This window comes from Vulpes vulpes, chromosome 15, assembly GCF_048418805.1.
Source record: "Vulpes vulpes isolate BD-2025 chromosome 15, VulVul3, whole genome shotgun sequence".
Classification (NCBI taxonomy): domain Eukaryota; kingdom Metazoa; phylum Chordata; class Mammalia; order Carnivora; family Canidae; genus Vulpes; species Vulpes vulpes.
The window spans coordinates 72,146,892-72,168,921 of NC_132794.1; the positions used below are offsets into that span (position 1 = coordinate 72,146,892).

Sequence of the window (22,030 nt, forward strand, 5' to 3'; positions counted from 1 at the left end):
GGATTTGGAGTAAACCTGATGTTTGGCCCAAACAACAGTCTTTTACTTCGAAACCTCTCCCTGGACACTGTATCTTTTGTGGAGAAGAGGCCAGTGCAGGGAACCAAGGCCAGCAAAATCTGCCCACAATAAATACCTCGCACACCGTCCCCTATTTCTTCCTCATGAAAACCCTTTTGGGCTCACATCGTGGTGCTCCTCTCACAGATGAAGGAACTGAGGTCCAGGAAGTGGCTGGCAGGTGCTTGCGTTCCCACAGCTTGGGAAGTGACTGAGCAGGGAAGGGAGCGAAGGTCTGTGTGGCTCTGAAGCTCAGACATCTCCTGGGTGAAAAGCCACCTCGGTGTGCCTTCATTCATGTGCCCTGGCAGGACACCTGGGCCAGCTGTGGGACCTGCAGTGACCCGGAGGACAGGGGCTGCAAGGGAGAGGCTAGAAATGCAGGGGCTGGAAGAAGACAGATGGCAGGAACAGAGGCCCCCCCCCGGGGGGGCTTAGGCTTGACACTCAACTTTTGTGGATTTATTCCAGTCAACCCCAAATGCTGTCATGAGTGGGCCTCTTATTATCTGAGAAGGTCCATGCAGAAAGGTGCTGTAAACCAATCAGCACCCCCCACCTAAATTAGAATTTAGTTGAAATAGATATCACCTAGTAAGGAACAGAGTGGGAAGTCTAGAAACTAGGAAGAGGAAATGGGGCAAAGAGAAGAAAAAAAGAAAAGTGAAAGGTAAGAGAAGGCAGAGGGGGTGTCTGGGTGGCTCAGTGGTTGAGCGTCTGCCTTTGGCTCAGGGCGTGGTTCCCGGGGTCCTGTGATCGAATCCCACATCGGGCTCCCTGGAGGGAGCCTGCTTTTCCCTCTGCCTCTGGCTCTGGCTCTCTCTGTCTCTGGGTCTCTCATGAATAAATAAATAAAATCTTAAAAAAAAAAAAAGGCAGCAGAGGGTGGGCTGAGAGAAAGAAGAGGATGATGGGGGATGACAGTGAGGTGTGAGCAGGGCTTCTCGAGCCCACCTGCAGCCCCATCCCCAGCTGGCTTTGGGCTCCCAAAGTCCCCAGCAGCACCCCCAACACGGGTGTGTTCAGGTGATTTTATGTCTGCCTGTTGTCATCAGCCTCAGATACCGGGAATAGGAATCTCTGGGTTTGTGGTTCTCAGAGTCTGGCCCCAGACCAACAGCACAGCTGCACCTGAGAACCTGCTAGATAAGTGAATTCTCAGATCCCACCCCAGGCCTACTGACTCTGAAGCTCTGGACGCGGGGCCCCGCAACCCCATGGAACAAGCCTTCCAGGGGACTCCGGTGCCCGCTGAGGTTTGAGAGCCGCTTGCTCTGGAGCAGCAAATGCAGAAGTTACGGTGAGTGCCCGTGAGAGCTCGGGACTCACTTTGTGTGCATAAGGGCACGTCATGAGTGTTTCTCTCGGTCACAAGGGCTCCAGTCCTGTGGGGTTTGCCCAGCGCTGCAAGCTCCCCAGCTGGGCCCCCAGCTAGTCCCCCCCAGCTGCTTCTCGGGGTTGGGGGCACTCAGGGATAAGCCTTCAGGGTGCTGCCCCCCACCCCCCTCTGTCTCCCAATCCTCCTCTCCTCTGCCCTCTGGGACACTGCGCACCCCCTCCTGCCCCCCACCTCTGGTGGTTCTCTCTCCTTCCTCCCCACTCACACCCACAGGCATCCTTGGGTCCTTTCCCAGCCCCCTCCTTCTCTCTAAATGCTCCTCTGTGAATGTAGTTCTCCCAGGGCACATCTGTGTCTTGGCCTCATCTCCCCACCAAGCTGAAGGTCTCTGGCCCCTGCTGCCGGCTGGCCACCTGCACCTGATGACGCTTGGACACTTCAAACCAATGGGACCAAAGCTTAGTTCCTATTCCCCCGAAGTCAGTCTCCTGTTGCTGGATTTTGCTTTCCTGCCTTTCCGTGGTCCTCCCAGTCAGCAAGATCTGCCCTCACTCGTCCTCATGTTTCACCTGCCTCCTTCCGTTCTTGCTCTAGCTCACTCGACTCCAGCCACATGCATTGTTCCTTGAACATTCCAAGCCCCTTCCTACCTCAGGGCCTTTGCACTTGCCATTCCCTCCACCTGGAATACTCTTTTCTCAGGTATCCATCATTGTCTCAGATTCTCTTTCCTTCCAGTCTCCGATTGCTGCCACCCTAACACTGAGGCCCTTCTTGGCGGCCTGCAGAAGGTGACAGCACCCACGTCCCCCCAACCCCACCTGTAAGCCCCCTTAGCCTGCCCAATGCTTCTCCATTGCCCGGATCACCATCTCACAGATGATGGGCAAACTAGCCACGCCTCTTATCCCACTAGGAGAAGCGCTCCGTTGGGGTTGGGATTTTGCAAGTTTGTTCACCATTGAATTCTCAACACCTAACAGCAGGTTCTCAACGATGAATGAATGAACTACTGACACTCACGAAGGAGGCCCCTTCCTCAAGACCTCCACTTATCTAGACTTCCACAGCCTTCCCACCAGCCTCCTCACCTCCAGGCTCTCCTCCTTCAGTTCCCTCCTCCACACAGTAGCCAGATTGAGCACCCTAAAAGTTGCATCTCTGATGAACCACTCTCCGGCCCTAAAACCTCCATTGGCTCCCCATTGCCTTCAGACACAGTCCCCTTGCTCCGGGGTACTCCTCGCCCTCCCAGCCTTTGGCCTCCCTGCTCTGCTTTCTGCACCTTCTCCTCTAGCCACGTGGGATGGGATCCTTTCCCTAAACATTCCCTCTTCTTTTCCACCTCTGAACCCATGCTGTTCCCTCCATCTGTTACATGCTTCTCACCCAAGTCCATTCTGTCTGTGGCAATCCTACCCATCCGGAAGCGCCTTCCTCCACAGCCTCTTCCAAGCCCCTCTGCCTCTTAAATTAGAACTTTCTCCCTCACGTGAATTCTTGTGATCCTTTCTGTGTGCCCCTCTCTTGCTATTTATCATGGGACTGGAGCCTTGTAAGCATCCGCCCTCCCTTCCTGGCTGGGCTCAGCATGTTTATGTGAATCTGCTGGTGTTGGGTCCTGGGGACACCATTGCCTCGGTTCTCATGGGGCCAGCAGTGTGGCTGGTGGGGAGGGGCACCCCCAAGGAAGCCCATATCTCTAGCTGGCCTCTGGGCTGGGGCTGCTTCTGCTCTGGGCCCCTCTGGACCTAATGAGATCCGGGCTCCAGAGCTAGCCTGGACTCTTACTAATTATGCCCTTTCTCAGTTGTCCCACCTGTAAAATGGGGACAAGCCTCCTTCTATTACAAGATGCTCATGTCCTTGAAGCTGCACCCCAGGGAACTCACCCTGCCCTCTTGTTCTTAAAGCCAAGTGAGTTCCAAAGCAGTCCCTTCGTGGGGCCCACTGGGGCTGTCCAGCTCCGGCTTCCCAATGCCCCGGAGGGGAGAGAGCCAGATGCTCTGCCTTGCTGAGAGCTGAGGCTTCTCTCTCCAGGGGTGAGAACTTCAATGACAAACTGGAAACTTGTGGGGCCCAGCTCTGTTTTTTCTCAGCACCAGGAAGCTTCCTGCTCCAGAGGACCAAAGGCTTGGCGAGGCCCTCCACAAACCCTACACTGGAGCTTCTGGACATCAAATGGCCTTAAAAACCGACTGATTTAATGATTTCAATGTACATGCATTAGAGTCATATGGATTAAATTTCTCTGCAAACACACAAGGGCTTTCAAAGCAGGGGCCGAGGATGCACAGAACCAGAGGAGTTTGTTTTCTCTTCTTTTTGTGTGTCTGTGAGTAGTGGTGTTGTCACTAAAACCGAGGCATGTGGAAAACTGTTCGGAATGTCTGAAGCACTGGTGTCCACTGGTGCTTTGGTTGCCCAGTTTGAGTTTGGAGCTGGGGGCGAAATGGGCCAGAGGTGTAGGGTTAACAAAATAAAGTGGCATCTCCACCAGGTCCTTCCCCTCCTCTTCCTGCTGTTTACACCAAGCTCTGGTGGCCTTGATGGTCAAGGAGGCCCCCTGGCCTGGTCAGTGGGGGCCAGACCTCATCAGTGCCTGTGGTGGAAGACAGGTGTGGGTCCTTCTCTGTGGCAGGGCTGGGGCCTGGGGTCTTTGGGTGGGGGTTGGGGAGTGATGTTGCTCCCCACTGGCATGTCCCTGCTGTCAGCAGAGCCTGTGATCCTCAGGAGCACCCCACCCCCTGCTTGAATCTCCTGGGGAGCTCCTTGGAACAGACTCCCTGGCCTCACTGCAGGTCCAGGAGATACAGACCTAGGTGTGCCAGTTCTGCCAAAAGGGCTGAGACGGGGTCCATGCTGGAAAGGCAGGAAGAGCCTGGGTCAGAGGGAGACTCTCAACCAAGTTGCAACCAGCTGCTTGCTGGCTGCAAGCACCTCAATCTCTCATTTCCTGCTTTACACATTTGCTTTTGGGGTATCCTTTGATCTTGCCTGGCACCCCGAAATAGGTAAGTTCATACCCATTTTATACGTGAGCAAATAGAGGTGCAAGGAGGGAGAGAGAGAGCTTTTCCCAAGGTCTCCCTCCAAGCGGCAGTCTTTGGACTGCAAACCCCCACTTGCACTTGTCTTCCCTTTGAGGTGCCTCCTGGCATGGAGTTGAATCAACATGCACCAGTGGAGCCGTCCCCTGCATAATTTCCAGCCAGCGTCCCTCAAATGACACTGGCATCAACCACTTTTCCTATGATCAACATCCACAGGGACTTATGTCTGAATACTACTCTTGGGATGCTGCCTACAGGACAGGAAAAATGGGGACTTGGGGAGAAGCAGAGAGGGAAGCAAGCAAGTAGGATGAGCAAGGGTGTCCCTGCAATGAGGACAGGTTCCTGAAAGGTCCCGTGTGCCCTTGCTCCTTCTGCATGAGGTTCAGCTCCCTCGGACTCCAAGGCCTCTCTGTTTTTCCCAGCCTGACTGTGGCAGAAAACAAGCCAAGGCCAAGTGGCTGCAGTGCAGTACCATTCCCCTCCCGTGAGATTAGCAACCATGAGATTCTCTCCTCCCTTTCTGCTCATGTAGGCTCATCCTTTAAGACCCCACTCAAATGCCCCTCTTCTATGAAGCCCTCCCAGAGACCCCAAGCACAGGGATTTCTCCTTTCAAATTCTGGCTGAGTTCCTTCTATGAGCAAGACACTATGTCGGCGGCTCTCAGACACAGGGAGATACAGATGGTGTCCAGTAGGGGAGGTACGGCACAGGCCCAAGTGACCCCAACACAAGGTAGGAAATGATTGTCACCCGAGAGAGAGGGCTTGGGAAGGTTCAGGCCATTTTAGGTGAGGAGAAAGATCTGGAAACCTTCATGGAGAAAGTGGCCTCACAGAGACGAACATAATTAACACCAGCTTGTATTTCGTCTTGTATTATTTTTCAATTAGTTCAAGGATGTTAGTGTGGCCTCCTCAAATGGTTTGTGAGTTATTTGAGAGTGAAACCATATTTTACTCATACTAATATTTTGCAGAGTCTAGTAATAAACAGAAGCTTAATAAACAAATATTAGTTAAAACAAATGCAATGTTGTCAAAGCCAGTTCTATTTCATCCTTAACCCTTCGTACCAAGTACAAAATATGGATATTGTGCATCTTACATTTGGGCTGATTGAGAGAGGTTTAAATCCTTCATTTAGCCTTTCCATGCATGTTCTTTCAACCATCTACTAATTACCAGGGAATGTATCCCTTATTTTAAGAAAAAAGACAATGAAACAGGCAATGGCTATCCAGTTTGATAAACAGTATGAAAAACAAAATACGGGGGATCCCTGGGTGGTGCAGCGGTTTAGCGCCTCCCTTTGGCCCAGGGCGCAATCCTGGAGACCCGGGATCAAATCCCACGTCGGGCTCCCGGTGCATGGAGCTTGCTTCTCCCTCTGCCTGTGTCTCTGCCTCTCTCTCTCTCTCTCTCTCTCTCTGACTATCATAAATAAATAAAAAAATTAAAAAAAAAGAAAAACAAAATACGGAATTCTATGGGGCAACTCATGTAGTCATGGGAAGGGATGTGAAGTAAAATCTCAGTTGGCAAAAGAGATAAAAGAGGACTTTCAATTCTAGCCATAAACCAACTACAAAAGCTGCATAAAACACTTGGAACAACTCTTTTCAGACACTGGACGGCAATCAACAAAGGGCTTGGTACTTGAGAAAAGGAAAGCACAGCGGCTAAACCCACATTCAGCCTAGCTCTCTGTATGAAGGCATTTTCCTTATTTTGGCACAGGGGAATAGAATCCAGAGAGCAGCAGTCTTGCTGGGTGGAGGAAACAATGATTGGAATTGGGGCTGAAACTAGGATCTGGTGGGGGCAGGTAGAAAGGAGAAAGTCACAGGGAAAGAGCCCCCAAAACTCTGCTAAAATTTTTCCTGAGGATCCTTGGCTGACTCCTATCCTAATCTGTGTATGCATAATGGGAGATTCTAGAAAATCTACTAGAGGAGAGCCACTGGGGGGAAGAGATTTTAGAGGCTATCCCGTGCTTGGGAGATACTGGAGTACATGCTCAGTCTGAATAGAGAGACTTTAATGAATACTGTGGGCTTTCAGCTGAGATCTCAGAAAATCCATGCCCAGGAATAAAGACCACAGCCTAGGAGTAAAAACAAAACAAGATGATATCTGCTGTAACCAAGGCCCAAGCCAAGCCATGGTAAGATCTAGGTGATTTTGTCAGTATTTTAACTGCCTATCAGAACAAAATGTATAGTTATTTTTTAAAAATTTTTTAGATTAGATTTTATTTATTTATTCTTGAGAGAGAGAGAGAGAAGAGAGGCAGAGACACAGGCAGAGGGAGAGGCAGGCTCCATGCAGGGAGCCCGATGTGGGACTTGATCCCAGGCCTCCAGGATCACACCCTGGGCTGAAGGCGGCGCTAAACCGCTGAGCTACCCTGGCTGCCCTGGCTGTTCTTTAAAGGAAGGTAACATAACTATAGCCTCTAATGTGTACCATTCCCAATGTTCAACATAGGGTATAACAAAAAAAATCACTGAACAGGTAAAGAATCAGGAAACAGTAACTCATAATCATAAGATGAAATAGTCACTAGAAGCAGACCCAGAAATGATCCAGATATTGGAGTTAGCCAAGGACTTCAAAATAACTATGATTAATATATAAAATAAAATAGAGTAAAAAATAAGCAAATGAGAGAAAGATGGTTCTAACTACTGGTTCTAGGGTGCCTGCTCCCTATGCTGTCACATAGCCTGCTACTTGGCTGTTTTTTTTTTCCATTTTTCAAATGAGAAGATTGAGGGCCTGATATGGAATGCTTGAGGTTTCATAGTCCGGGGCAGACCCTATACAGCTGGGACAGGGACTCAAGTCCCTGGATGTTGGGGTGTCTATGTGGGAGGGCCACTCTGGGCAGCTGGTGGAGGGGCCAGGCATGGGGAGGCCCAGGGCTTGGTGGGGGGGCAGCTCTCACTCACCACTTCTTGCCGCCGATGTCATGCTGCTGTACCGTGTAGCCAAAGAAGGCAGCTCTAGAGCCAGAGATGATTTGAGGCTTCCTGGTGTCCATGTTGAAGGTATCCGTGAACCCTGGGGTGGGGAGAAGAGGATAGTGAGGCAGGTGGAGGTTTGGGCCCCAGTGGCTTTGTGGGCCCCACTGGCAGGTCTTGGCTGTGGGAAGAGTATGTTTCCTGTCCTTGGGGAGCCCCCATAGAAATGGAGCCCATCATCTGTTGGGAGAAGGCCCCGCTCCTGCCCTGTGAGAGCCACAATCTGACAGGGGAGGCATAAAACCTGCTCTTAGACAGACCAGGTCTGACTGGGAGGACGAGGTCCCTCCCTCTGAGAATTCTCCATCTCATGGTAGAGGTGGAGACTTCTTTCCTCCTCCACCACTCCTACCTCTAATCTTGCTTCTTCTAGTTCCTCTGTCCTCTTCCATTTTGTTCTCTCTTTTCCCTCCTTTCTTCTCCTCCTCTCCCTCCTGCCCCTCCCTCTCCTCTTTCGTCTCATCTCTGCTTGTTAAAGAGTCGAGGAAATGACTTCCCACCTGCCCCCAAGCCTGGAGTCCTAGTGGCCACAGCTCCAATTCTGCAGGTTCACTACCACCTTCTGAACCAATTTGCGAACCTCTGCCCACTTTCAGTGGGGTTCACTGCTTGGCTGGGGCGGCTGATGCAAAGCAGAGAAACAGTCCCATAACTCTTTCACCCTGGCCTCTAAGGTCTTCCCTGTTTGGTAAGGTCATGTGTTAATTAGCCGATTCCACCTGCTGGAGAGCCTTGGTGTTGAACCTTTGGCATTCTTGTGCCAAATCACAAGAAACAACCACTCATATCTGCGTGGCAGCCTGGGTTTCTGGATCTCCTCACATCTGCCATCCTTTTCCTTCACAGGACCTTGGGAGAATGAGTAAGCGTCATCCACATTTGGCAGAGGGGGTTTCAGCCCCAGAGAGATTAAGAGGCTTATCCAAGGATGCACAGCAGATCAGTGGTAGCATCAAGACCTAGGATCTCAGATGCCTGCTCTTTGACTCCTTCCCTCCATGAGGAAGTTTCAGGGCATATCTGGCCTCCTTACACGTCATCACTAACAGGAACACCAAACCTGAGACGCCTGGGATTTCAGGGGTGGGATCCTACCATCAGACCAAACTTTCAGATTAGTGAAATAAAATCAGTAGAATAGAATAGAACAGGATAGACAAATGTCATTAATACCCCTCTCCTGTGTAGGGCACTTTATACATTTCAAAGAACATCTACATACATGTCACCATATGACCTCCATGGCAACTTCGTGATGCTCGTACTCTTGAGCGCCCCACTCTCCTTCCCATGGACACTGAACTCTGGGCTGTATGGAACCAAGTGGTTTCTTCCATACTTTCTTATTTTTCTCTGCAAATGGATACCGTTTCATCATTAGAGTCATTGAATCAGAGTTCCAGAGAGAACAGTGGAACCCCTTAGAGTAGGGATATGGGATGCATGTTATCGCACTTATCCATGTCAATTGATTATTCATGCTGCCTGGAGCTCTGAGTTAAGAAAAATTCTGAGGTCAAGTGTGTGCTCAGGGGGCAAGACTACTGTGATCAATGCGCAGTGCCTGCTGTGGATGAGGACAGTGGCAAGTTGCTTTGTAGCCGCCAATCCTGTCTTCACGATTCCTAATCTGCCACATGAATTTGGTGTCATGGCCCAGAGTGGGGGTGGGGGAAAAGGAGTACCTAATTCTTTAGTGCTTGTTACAAGGCCCATGAACAGACTTATTGGCCTGGCTGGCAGCAGGCAGGCTTGGGGAGGAGGACCCCAGTCTGTGAGCATCAGGGGATGAAGGAGCACCGGTTCTCTGCCAGTAAGGGCATGCCATGGAGGAAGGAGGGATGCTAGTGTCCCCTGTGCAGAGCCGGGTGGGGGGCGGGTAGAGAGAAGTAGAAAAAGTGGAGTTGCACATGAGGAACTCCAAACCCATGCCAGGAATGAACACACATGCTCGCATACATGCTCACACCCACGCACGCACATGTGCATGTGTGCACACACAGACATGCTTGCACACACGGGTGCACACACACACATTTACATGCACAGGCCACACACATTCCCCGATGGTGTGCAACACCTTATCTGGCTCCCTGGCACCCCTGGAGACACCCTATGGTGGTCCTGTGTCCTCCTCTTTCTGTATCTGACCTCAGCGGGGGTGGGGGGGGGTGGCCCTGAATAACAGGAAAGCACCTTGGGGCTGTTGGGACCCACCCACCACTTCCAGGCCTGCAGAAGGGTGAGGACAGGGGGGAAAGAAGGCCATCAATGGTGTCTTTGGGGCTTTCCCACTACCAGTGCGTCTTGTGTGAACACGGCCAGAGAGGTCCTTCCAAGACCTGTGAGATCCTGTCACCCCTCAGCCCCGTGCCCTCCACCAGGTCTCCACCCCACTCAATCAGGGCCAGACTCCTTCCCAGCAGGCCCTGCGTGACTACCCCCAACCCCTTCCCAATGCTCTTCCCTCTGCCCCTAATCTCCTGTCCGCCCCCTCCATCCTTCTGCTTCAGCCATGCTTTGCCTTGTCCCTCCTGTAACATGTCAGATCACCTTCTGCTCAGCGTCTTTGCCCCGGTTCCTCCCTCTGCCTGGAAGGCTCCTCTCCTGGTTGTCCGCATGGCTCACCCCTGAAGTCCCTGGCCTCACTGTTCCAGTGTCATCTTGTCCACCACTAGGCCACCTCATCACTCGCTATCCCCCTTCTTCATTTTTCCTGATGGTACTTATCACAAACATATTAGATACTTTTCTGTTTCTTGTTATGTGGCTGATAGTCGAAATTATTCTTTTTTTAAAAAATAAAGATTTTATTCATTGATTTGAGAGATAGAGAGCAAGCAAGCATGGAGGGCAGAGAGAGAGGGAGAAGCAGACTCCCTACTTGGCGGGGGGGGGGGGGGGGCGAAACATGCAGGCTCAATCCCGGGGCCCTGAGACCATGACCTGAGCTGATGGCAAACGTTCGACTGAGCCACCCAGGTGCCCTGATAATATTCTCATGTTCTCTAAGTGGCACGAGACACTGCTGTACCCTCACCACTCATCCTTCGAGCCTGGTTAGAGATCTAGCCCTTGGTGCATGGTTGTAGGGATCAGCTGATTGGGTGGTTGGGGACCAGGAGCCACCCGGGGGTCACATGTCTTCTTTCCTCTATGAGGAAAAGGAGGGAAAAAAAGGCTATTTACGGAGTGCTGAGATGTTCCAGGCACATTCTGGGTGTCTAACCATCAATTTCACATTAATTAGTTAAATCTCACACCAACCCTGTGAGACGGGTACTGTACCTCTGGGAGGTTAAATAATTTGCCCTAAATCACTCAGCTGGGAGAGATGAGAGCAAGTTCAAGATCAAATAGCTCAGGGCACTGGGGTGATGTGTTACTCCTGGGGGACCATAAGAAGGACCCACTAGGGAGGAGGGACTATTCTTTTCAGAGAAGGCGGTGTCTTCTCTGACCTCTGCCCTCAGGTGCCACGTCCTCTGCTTTTGGGGTCTACCGGGAGAAGCACATGGAGAGAAGGCGGGCGTCACCTAAGGGTCTGTCTAGGAGCAGTCCAGTCTCCCCCACACCCCTATCCTCAAACTCCTGGGGACAGGATGAGTGAAACTGGTCGCAGGTTAGAGGACAAAAGCCCTCAGCACTGGGGCATCAATGCCAGCTTACAAACAGTAACAACCAGTTACAAAGTGCTGGTTTCTTCCCTGGCTCTGGCATTTGCTTCTGACCAAATGGAGTCTGAGAACGGATTTCCTAAAAGTCATGTCCAGCCCGATGCTCTGACCTCAGCTCCCAACAAGATCTCTGGCCTGTTCCTCAGATGGGAGATGGCTTTCACACTATTCTCAGAGATTTATGAACCCCAAGTACCAATAAAACAAAACAAAGTTGTTTTTGTTGGGAATCAGCAGGCCGATTGCAGAGACACCCGGAGCCCGGCTGGGCAGCTCACCGCTTCTCCGCCCTGGATATTGAGGACGGAGCGGGGAATCCACGACACTTGGGCTGCTCTCCTGTGGCCTGTGGCCAAAGCTACATCAGCTCTTGCTCCCTTTTTCAGAAGCCTATCTGTCTTTTGAAAAAGCACCAGCCAGTCAATCCCAAGAAGGGATGGAAGCCACAGCACTGAGCTTGAGCACCCCTTCAGGCTAGGGTAAGGCCACTGCCTTGCTACCAGGCGGGGCGGTCCCAGTCCCAAACACCGGGGCACGCTGGCCAGGACGCGGTCACAGCTACTGTCAACCAACAGCTCCACGAGGAGCACTCACTGGAGCCTAAGTGTCACTGCCGAGAGTCTACACTGTGTCAATCCTTTTTCACTGCTCCCCCCACCCACCCCCACCCAGCCCTGTCCCAAATCCTCACGCAGTCCCAAGGCCCTGGGAGCCTCTGCAGACTCATCTTGTGTGAGTTTTCCTCTGGCTTCCTGCAGGGCAGTCACCGGGGGCCCCTTTCTGCTCCCCAGATCCCCTTGCTTCCTCCTGCCCTGGGGCCTTTACACATGCCGCTTCCCCTACATGAGCCTCTCAGATGACCTTCATATCTCCAGCAAATCTCAGCACAAATGCCACACCTCCCTTGCACCCCCAAAAGCCTCCCTGACCCCCGATTACCCCAGGCCTGGCCTGAGGATCTCATCACCTCTTGTACTCCCTAATAGGTGACTGGTGACTTATCACAGTAATTAGACACAGTCATTTCCATCATTGGATCGCTCCCTTCTTCCCATGGGGATGGCAGCCCCGTGAAGGTTAGACGGGGTCTGTTCACTCACTGCTGGAGCCAACACCCAGCCCAGGGGCTAGCCCCGAACACCGCTGAGGGGTGAGCCAGATGACAAGAGAGTAGGGAGCCCAGCAGCTGGGGAGAGGCATGTGGAGAGTAAGTGCAAGGCAGTGACCACAGGGCCATGGTTGTGGGCTGTGGCCGTCAGGAAGCTTCTGGAGCTGAGATCTCAGCTTGGAAAGGTGATGCATAAACATTGGTAAGGCGATCCAAAGGTGGTGGGCAGGAGTCCCTAGAGCAGATGGAAGGAGAAAAGGCGAGGCCAGGCAAGGAGAGGGGGGCACGACCTCTGAGTTCAGGGAAAGCTTGTTAGAAGCCCAGCTCCAGCATTTATTCACTAATGGGTGACCCAGGGTAACTTACTTCTTCTTTCTGGTTCTCAGTTTACTCATCTATAAAATGGAAATAATAACTCCCACCTGGAAGGGTGGTTACCAGTTCGAACGCAGTAACGAACCCTCAGCAGTGCCTGGCACGTGGGAAGCACTCAATACATCTTAGTTGAAGTGAATTGACTCAAGATTCCCCATTCCCTGGGCTGCCAGAGTGCCTTTGCCCATGCTTGTTCATCCACCCTAGAAGGCCTTCCTTTCCCTCTCGAATATCAAGGCCCAGGTCTGAGGACACCTTGCTACATCGTGGTCCTTCCTCTGGTTGCTCATAGCGACTTTCACACTCTTCCTTGGATCAGAGCAGTTTCTACCTCTGCCTTGCTCTCTTACCCATGTCCACACTATTCAGGGCCACATCCAGGAGTGGCTTTTTATCTCTACCCTGTGCCTGAAGGATGCAGGGAGACTTGCCTGCTGGGGTTCTCACCTTCTGAGAATCTGTTCGCAGAACCAGTACCTGCTGGCTTCTTCCTGCCTTAGTTTACCTCCTAGCTCTCAGATCTAGGTACTAACAGTCCCCTGCCACTTAGATTAGGGTAACACCATGTATAGCATTCACCAGGTGCCAAACACTGTTCTAAATCTATTTCATCCTCACAATACCCTTTTGAAGTAAGTACATGATATTCTTCTCCTTTTACAGGCGAAGAAACAGAGGCTCTGTCTGAGAAAAGGCTGGGGTCACACAGCTAGGAATGGCAGGGAGGTGCTCTGAGGCCTCAGCAGTCCAGCCCGGGCCCCCTGCCTCCATCCAGCCTCCATCCAGCCTCCTCTCCCCCATCAGCCCCACCGCCTCCCAGCTCTCGAATTCCTCACCTTAGAGCTCTCACCCCGACCTGACCTCCTCCCACCCCTTGCTTCTTAAAAACTCCCCAGTCCTGGGTCCCTCACCCTAAATCCTGCTCACTAGAGAGCTGATTGGTGAATTCCTGACCGTAATAGGTATAATACGAGGGACTAGCTATGCCAGAAGGGTGCAGCCAGAGTCCCAGGGACCTTGAAAGCACCAGACTGGTGGTGACAGCAAGAGGGGAGCCTGAGAGTGAACACCTCTCAGCGGCCCTCCCTCCGTGTGCCCGGACCCCAGCCTCGGCTCACTCCCTGGGCCCTGTTCTGGGCTGCAGATGCAACTGTGTAAGCAAACGCTTTTGTTTTCCTTAGGTGATATGAGCTGGGAGGGGGGCGAGGGAGGTGGAAATGTAACCCAAACCCTCTCGGACTGTCTCCCTCTTTTCAGTTTTACTGGGGCCCCAAGAATCTTCACGTCTAAAAGCCAACCACACAGATGGAGAAGGAGGGCAGGGAAAGACCCAGAAACTAACTCAAAGCAAAAGGAAACGGTAAAGTGGATCTCTTGCCTCCGGGGAAGACAAAATAACACATTTTCAAAGTGAGGCAGAAATGAGAATTCAATGCCTGGCTGTTTTGCACCGTCTGCACTGCTGTCCCTTCTGCCTGGGCAGAGCACAAAAGCACAGTGATTCTTGTTCTGCCACCAGCCACCTTTCCCTTCTGCCTGGAGGCTGTTGTCTCAAATCAGGCATCTAGGAAGGCGATGCCAGCTTTGGGGGCATGGCTGGCAAGGCCCCAGGGCTCTCTCTCTAGTCTTGGCCCCTGTCACAGGCACTAGTGAGGGGGGAAGGCCTATACTAGAGAGAAGATGGTCCCAGCTTGGGGTGCCCTCTGGCTCTGGGGAGAAGTGGGGACCCAGCCCCAAGGGGTCCCGCTGCCCTCATAGGAAACCTAGTAACTACACACTCCCTCAGGAAGCCCTCAGGAGGGTGGGGATCTGGGCTCTGCTCTTGGGAGCCCCTGGCATGTGGGGAAAGTATGCAGTCCTTCCCCCATGGGTAACTGCTCGAACAACAGGGAAATCACACTGGCCTCCAAGCTTCTCTCGGGCAGCAGCTCCGTCGGCTGTGCATCCACTTCTGGAGGTGTCACATGAAGACTTGTTAAGTGTGGGGTTCAACCTATATACACTGAGTGGAGTGAATTTCCTACATCTTCTCCCAGGGCTGAGAGTCTGAGCAATAAGAGGACAAGGACTGGCTGGGTTCCATTTATTTCTTCGCCTAACACAGGGTTTGGGACACAGTAGGTACTCAGCAAAATGTGTTGAACTGAAGTCGAACATTTAGCTCTGCCTAACAACAATACACAACAAACACTGCTAAGCATTCCCACTTGACTTTGGGCTGGGCCATAGGAGGCAGAAATTAAAGTGAGCCAGTTCCCAGTGGAGCGGAGGTCTTAACGATGCTCTGTTTCTATTTGTTCACTTGCACTTTTGCCATCAATGTGAGAAGTATTTCACTCAGGCTAGCCCACTGATGCCAGGAAAAGGATGAAGGATATTTGGAGCTGAGCAGCCCTAGACAAACCCAGCTGAGATTAGCCGTCCTCAGCATGTAGGAGCAAGGCCAGGGAGACCAGCAGAGCCACTCAGGTGAGCTTAGTTTAGGTAAGTTGGTACCAGACACATGAACTACTTAATTATTGGCTGCCACTCAGATTTTGGGGGTTATTTGCCATGCGGCATTATTGTAGCCATTGGTAACTGATTTGGTCTAGCTCTCTCTCTTTTCTTTTTAAAGACTTCATTTATTTATTTGATAGAGAGAACACAAGCAGAGGGAGCAGCAGGCAGAGGGAGAAGCAGACCCCCACTGAGCAGGGAGCCCAACGTACAGCTCGAACCCAGACCCCGGGATCATGCCCTGAGCCCAAGGCAGATGCTCAACTGACTGAGCCATCCAGGTGCCCCTGGTCTGGCTCTTAAAGGATGGGCAGTCAGGGAGGAGAAGGGAAGGTTCTCCAGGGTGACTGACAAAGACATAAGGAGAGGGAGGCTGGGGATCTGTGGGGATTCAGTTTCTGGGGTAGCAATCCGATCGTTCCCTTCTCAAGGGCTCACAGGGAAGGCCAGAGTGAGGAAGGGCTAGACCCGGTCCTAGCCTGTCAGGGAGCAGTGTGGCCCAGCCAGCAGATCACGACCTGAGCCGTGCACTCAGCCTTAGAGCTGTGCTATGGTGCCTCATCAGGACACAGGATGGCAGACACAGGAGCAGCAGATGGACAGGCAGACAGACCCTGAGCATCGATTCTGGGATCCATATAGTATCTGAGCAGCCACAGACCCTCCATAGCACCAAGGCCCTCCTGTACCCCATTCCCTTTCCTCCCAGTTGCTAGGGCTCATGAACGATTACCGTGTCCCCCAACCCTACCCGCCTCCCCAGACACTCGAACACTGGGCCAAATGAGTAGTAAATCTGTTATCAGGGAAGGGTAACTTCTTCAGATTTTTTTTTCTGAGCAAGGAGGGATCTTGCCAGTAATTTTTTTCTTGCCTAGCATCATTTTCCTGCAGTGAAGTGCAACTTTTTTGAAGCCAGCCTACACATGAAATGCAGACACGAGAGGTTGAGGAGGGGTTAGGGGCAGGGAGCCAGGGAGTACCTCTTTATCCCCCAGGGAGAGTCCTAAGACAATCCCTGGGAATCCTAGCATGCCCTGGAACATAGTTTGAGAACCACCTGATCAGGCTTAAGCCCCTTACTGTCGTGAGAGAGCTAAGGCTAGGAGAGGGGTGGGGATTGGTGCAAGGTCACCAACTCTTCCTCATGCTCATCTTTATTCACCACCCGCCCTTCTGCATGACCTTCCTCTTTGGTCCTTGAATTCAATAAAAGCCTGTTTGGGTCTGCGATGCTTCAGGTTCCATGCTGGGCAGTGAGGACACAAGTCGTTAGACAAGATGTGCGGTCTTCAGAGTCAACAGTCATGTGGGTGGGCCACTGGACATGTAAGCTGGTCAGCAGAGCCCAAAGTGAGGCCGAGAGAATTTTGGGCCAGGCCAGTGCTCTCTGGCTTCTAATTTCACAATTGTCGCTAACTTGGCCGTGCATCCGCGGAGAGTCACCACTGCCTCAGTTTCCCCACCTGTAAAACGAGCCAGTTCTGCTCTCTGCCATGTAAGGCCCCATCCCCGCACACGTCAGTAGGGTTCTCTTGGGCAAACACACAGCCTGCTTCCAGCTGTCGGCACGCGAGCATCTGTCTTGAGTCTTTGCAAACAATTTAGAGTTGGAGGCCCAGCCGTGTGGAGGAATGCAAACTCATCTTAACGTTGGCCGGAGCCAAACACATTTAGGAAGGGGAACTCTCCAGGCAAAAGTGATCATATTTTGCATTTCTGAGCCAAAGGGAAGGACTGAAGAAAACTGTCACATAGGGCTCTAGAGTTTGCAGGCCCCACTCCCTCGCCCTGCCTGAACCCTTGGAGATCAGGCCCTGGGACCTCTCTTCCCTGGCTACGGCTGCTGGACCCGCCCAGCTGTCAGAAGGGTGGCGTTGGTGGGGGTCCAGGCAATGTGGTCGCCTTTCCAGGAAAGCCCAGCCCTGTCCTGTCGCTGGACAGTGCTGCTAAAACCCCAGTGAGGAGATCTGGGGCAAGTGGCAGGGGCACCGTGGCTCCCTTAGGACTTGTCTTACTTCAAACTTGTGGATGCCATGCTTCGTGCAGTAACTCCCTGAGTACATGGCTAAGTGGCCTTGGAAGCGCTGAAGCTTCTTTTTCCCTGGTTCCTCCAGGGGTGGGAGCAATGACCCCTTCACTGGGGAGAAGTGGCTGGAGGACCACCGCCAAGGCCAACAGATCATAATGCCCACCTCCTGAGAGCTAGGACTGCTGCGGTAAGTAGAATGATGCCGGGCGTCAGGAGACCTGAGTTCTCCCCTGGCTTCTGTCACTGATTGGCTGATTTTTTTAAAAAATTCATTTATTTATTCATGAGAGACACAGAGAGGGGCAGAGACACAGGCAGAGGGAGAAGCAGGCTCTGTGTGGGGAGCTGATGCGGGACTCGATCCCAGGACCCCGGGATCATGACCTGAGCCGAAGGTAGACACTCAACCACTGAGCCACTCAGATGTCCCAAACTTGGATCTTTACTCTTACAAAAGACCACCTGTTCTCCATCTTCTCTGATCAACTCCTCACATCTTACTCCTTTACAAATGACCGCCCTTCTGGATGGACTTCATGGCGGTCCGCTAACCAGTCATTATCCCACTGCCTTTTGCTTGGAAAGAAGCACTATGGAGTCCACCCTACTTCATATTCCTCCGACCACTAGTATTGCCAGCCAACCCCCTACCTTCCTTTTCCTTCCCTCCACTGAAGCAGCAGGAGGCAACCTTATTTCTGCACAGAATCTCAAATCCTGGGCTCCCTCCATCCCCTGGTGCAGGTCAGAACAGGCCCACTGAGGGAGCCTAGCGTATGCTCGTGCATGCGTAGCCAAGGCATTAGCCAGAGAGGAGAAGCTGCGGAGTGGTAATGACAGGCAGGGGTGATTTTACCTGATCGAGTGCAGAGGAAGGAGAGCACTCAGAAGGCATGGGTGCCATCTCTCTGAAGTGTCATCCCTCCCTGCCGACCGGTAGAGAAGGGATGGGAGAGCCTTTCGTGCGGAGGCTCCATGGAAGTGCATAATCCCTCCCCACGGAATGAGCACACCACTCATTTTTTGGGGGAATCTCGCAGGGAAGTGATCTCATCCGGGAACCACGTGCCCACAGCCTGCATCCCCTGCTTCATCTGGCAGAGGGAGGAGCCCCAGGTCAATATGTACTTGCACGTCCTCGTGGATGTTGCATGTATGAAAAAGGGCACCCGAGAATCAGACAGCTTCCCCGCAGGTACGGTGAAGGAATCCGGCCGCTCTCGCCTCCCCCCGCTTTGCTCCCCGTTGCCTCCCTGTGGTGGAGAGTCCAGGGGCAGGAAGCACGCCCTTGGTGCCTAGTGTTTCAAGCAGCAGTCACTCAACAAACACGAAGTGAGCACACACGCCAAGGGTGGGCTTGGGCCTCTCCCACCAAGGGGAATTGGAGACTCAGGAGGCTGCCCGCTGTGACCAAGGTCATCTAGCTGGTGGCACATGTTTAGAGCAGAGATCCCAAGGCAGCGCTCTCGTTCCACTCCTTCTCTGACATCTCCTAGTGGGATTCGGCTGCCACTCTCGGAGCACCCATACCAAATGCCAGGGACGGGCCAGGTGTCTCAAGACAGTATTTCATTGAACCCTAACACGTGATTAGGGATTTGATCCCCACTGGACAGGCGGGGAAGTGAAGGCTCCGAGTGCCTTGCCTGCCTGCTTCCCAGGTGACACATCCTTGACCCCTGTCGAGTGTCCCTTCCAGGTCAGCTGTGTCCGTGCTCGGAGAACAGGCAGGGTGGGGTTGGGTGAGACCCTCTACTCATGCCCAAAGGGGATGCCACCCCCCGCCCCCACATTCCTGGACCAGAGATAGCTCTGTTTTTGAAGTTTTCACTTGGGTTGAGACACTGCAGAACTCCTGTGCTAACCCAACCTTTGGTGCCAAAAGGGAGGCTACTATCACCAAGTCGAGGGGGGCTTCTGTCCCTCTTCAGCCTTGTGCCCTGCACAGTGTCTGGAACACAACAGGATCTCAGTAAAGTTGACTGAACAAAGTCATGAATGAACTCATGAATGGATGAGCACGGAGCTTATTGAATTATGAGCACGGAGCTTATTGAATTATCTTGATAGTCATCTAAGAAGGACCTACGCTTGATGGGACCCCGGGCAGCCTTGGCTGTGCCCACCGCCTTCTCAATGCACCCTCAGCTCTCGCCACCCAGACTCTGCTCTGCCGTCATGCTACACGCCGGGTGCCCACAGCCTCCGAGCCCCTCTGCCCCGGCCGGTCTACCTCTCTCCCCTATTCCAGCCTGCTGGTCTCATCCAAAAGCTCAGCTGTTCTCTCTCCTACTCCCACAGTGTGCTGGTTGGTGCTTACTGCCATGTGACTTGTCACAAATCAATCCCCTAAATCAGAAGCCACCAGACACGGGTTAGGTGCCTGTATGGAGTGGTGAGGCCTCGCCACTGGGGGTTCTGGAGGAGACCAAACAGCTTGCTGGGGCTGACACCGAGACTGTTGCATAAGCATCCAGAAAGGGGAGATGGAGAGAAGGAGCCAGTGCTGGCGAGCGCCAGGGCTCTCCTTTTTATTTTTTATTTTTTTTTTTGAGAAATCCGGAGTTTGCCAATGTGCTGGTTAAGCAGATGTCAAGCTCATGAAAAACAGGCCTAAAAATTGAAAACAGCAAACACCGAACTGAAATTTGCTGTAATTAACATTGTTTTCGCTCCCAGCCTTGGACACCCAGCTCGGGCCTTCAGGCAACACGTGGATCGCCTCCTTCGGGAGTAAGAGTCACAATTTCATGAAAGCCAATGCATTTTCCTGCCTTACATCACTTACTCCCTTTTCTGGCCAGGGAAAGTGATCAAAATGAACTTCTTTCCTTAGGTTTTCAAAAACTGCTGTGACAGAGATATAAAAACACACCAGTGTCGGTATTACAAATTACTGCATTGCAAGTTCATTTAAGTACAATAGAGCCTCGGTCCACTAACCCTTTCCCCCCAGTGCACACACCTCAAGCTGCCTGGAAGACCAGAGTCAAGAGATGTGACCCCAAAATACGCCTGTACGACCCCCAAGAGTGTGGGCCTTGGGCTCTAACCTTTCTCTACTCATCCCAAAGTGGCCCAGGGTCCTGGGATCCCAACCCCACTCCACTCCCCCCCCCCCCCCCCGCTAGATCACACCAGTCCAGCCCAGACCTGCCCTGTGACCCCCACAGTCAATGCCCAGCTCCCCGCAGACATTTTTATTCGGATGTCTCCTGGCATCGTGCTTCACACAATCAAAAAGTTGCCTTCGGTTTTTCCTCCCCGACAGGCTTTCCCCAAGGCTCCCCATTTCAGGGCCTAGAGTTACCAGCCACCTGACTGCTCAGAGTCAGAGGCTTGGAGGTTGGTCCTCAGGATTTTTCTTCACCTCCTGTGAGCAAATCCTGCAGGCTGCACCCCCTTGGTGCTTCTGGAATGTGTCCCCTCTTCCCCATTTCCTCTGATGCCACCCACACCAAGTCATTCGCATGGTGCCTGGACCTTTGTGACAGCCTTCTGATAGGTCCCTCACTTCTACTTTTGCTCCCAGCTACACTCTTCCCTGGCAGTTAGAGCGATCCTGGCACTCTCCTGCTGAAAACCTTCCCAGGTCCTCCCATTGCCTGTAGGGTAGATTCCAGGCCTTTCTCCAGGGCTCCCCCAGGCCCCACAGGCTCTGTGTGTCCTTGTGTCACCATCCTCATTGCTTCCTCCTTCCTGCTCCTCGAGCTTCATGCTATAGAGAACCATTTTTCTCCCTCAAAGCATCTTCCTTATGTCTGTTATGAATAAAGATAATTATAGTCGGTTATAAGAGCTATTTGCTCCCTTGGACACGGTCTCCTCTCCCCCTGGGGTTTCAGTTCCACAAGGAAAGGGACCAGTGGTGTGCTGGTGAGGCACACAGAGAGCTGAATGTGTGCGATCTTCCCTTTTGGTGATGTCATGGTGGTGGCTTTTAACTGACCACAGTGGGAGGATTTACACCACGGCGTTGGGCAAATGCTACAAATAGGGACTCTTCCCATCTCATCCCAGGAGCCAGAACTAGTTGTTAAACATTTATCAGCACTCTCCTGGAAGGGACCGTGTCAGTCTGTCTCCCTACCTTATCCACAGCATCTGGAGCAATGCCTAGGATGCAGCAAGTACTCACTATGCATTTGTTAAAAGAGATGGGCGGGGGGCGGAGAAAAAGGAATAAAAGCATTCAGGCCTCCAAGAGTCTCATACTCTAACCTGCCAACAAGGAGTAGGAGGGAAATGTGAGACTTGGAGCTGCAGAGAGGGAGAAAACTTCAGAGTACTGAATTTGGCTCCAGAAGCTCTGGTTCTAATCCCGGCACAGCTTTTAACTTGTTTCACAACTTGGACAAGTTTCTCCTCCTTCCTGAACCTGCTCTCTTGTCTGTGAAAGGCACACACGGGACTGGATGCTCTATCTCAAAGTCCCTGTGTAGGATTTAACGAAGCCTGACGGTGTACCCTGTTGCCACTTTGCCCCCTCCAGTCCCCCAGTCACTGCACTGCGCCCACTACTGCAGAGGGAGCTGTTTACACTACAGTCGATTGGGTTATGCAGTGTACAGTCTGCACAGCTGTACGTGGCGGCCCTGCCCACTCTGATCCTGGCCACTGGCCATTTCAAAGGGAGCTGAATTGGACAGTGAGTTCCTCCCTTTCCTGACATACTAACCAGCTCAAAGAGCTCAGACAGTTTGGTTTTGGTTTTCCAGTTCCTAAGATTATTTCCTGCTTGTCATGGGTGTGGGGATCAAGAGCCCTGTGCATCCAGAGTTAGCCCCAGCCCAGGGAGTGTTTGGGCAAAGTAAGAGCAAGACAAGGCTTAGGATATGCAATTTGTGGCAGGGCTTTCC

At 52.4% G+C, this 22,030-nt stretch overlaps 1 protein-coding gene across 1 annotated transcript in view; it reads right to left on the minus strand.

The window, feature by feature from the left end:
- The window catches only part of ITGA11 (integrin subunit alpha 11), a 114,704-nt gene that overhangs the window by 76,089 nt on the left and 16,585 nt on the right, over positions 1-22,030 (minus strand). Inside the window, exon 2 of the mRNA XM_072738921.1 lies at positions 7,409-7,520. Coding sequence (XP_072595022.1) covers positions 7,409-7,520 — 112 coding nt within the window. The remainder of the gene's footprint in view (positions 1-7,408; positions 7,521-22,030) is intronic.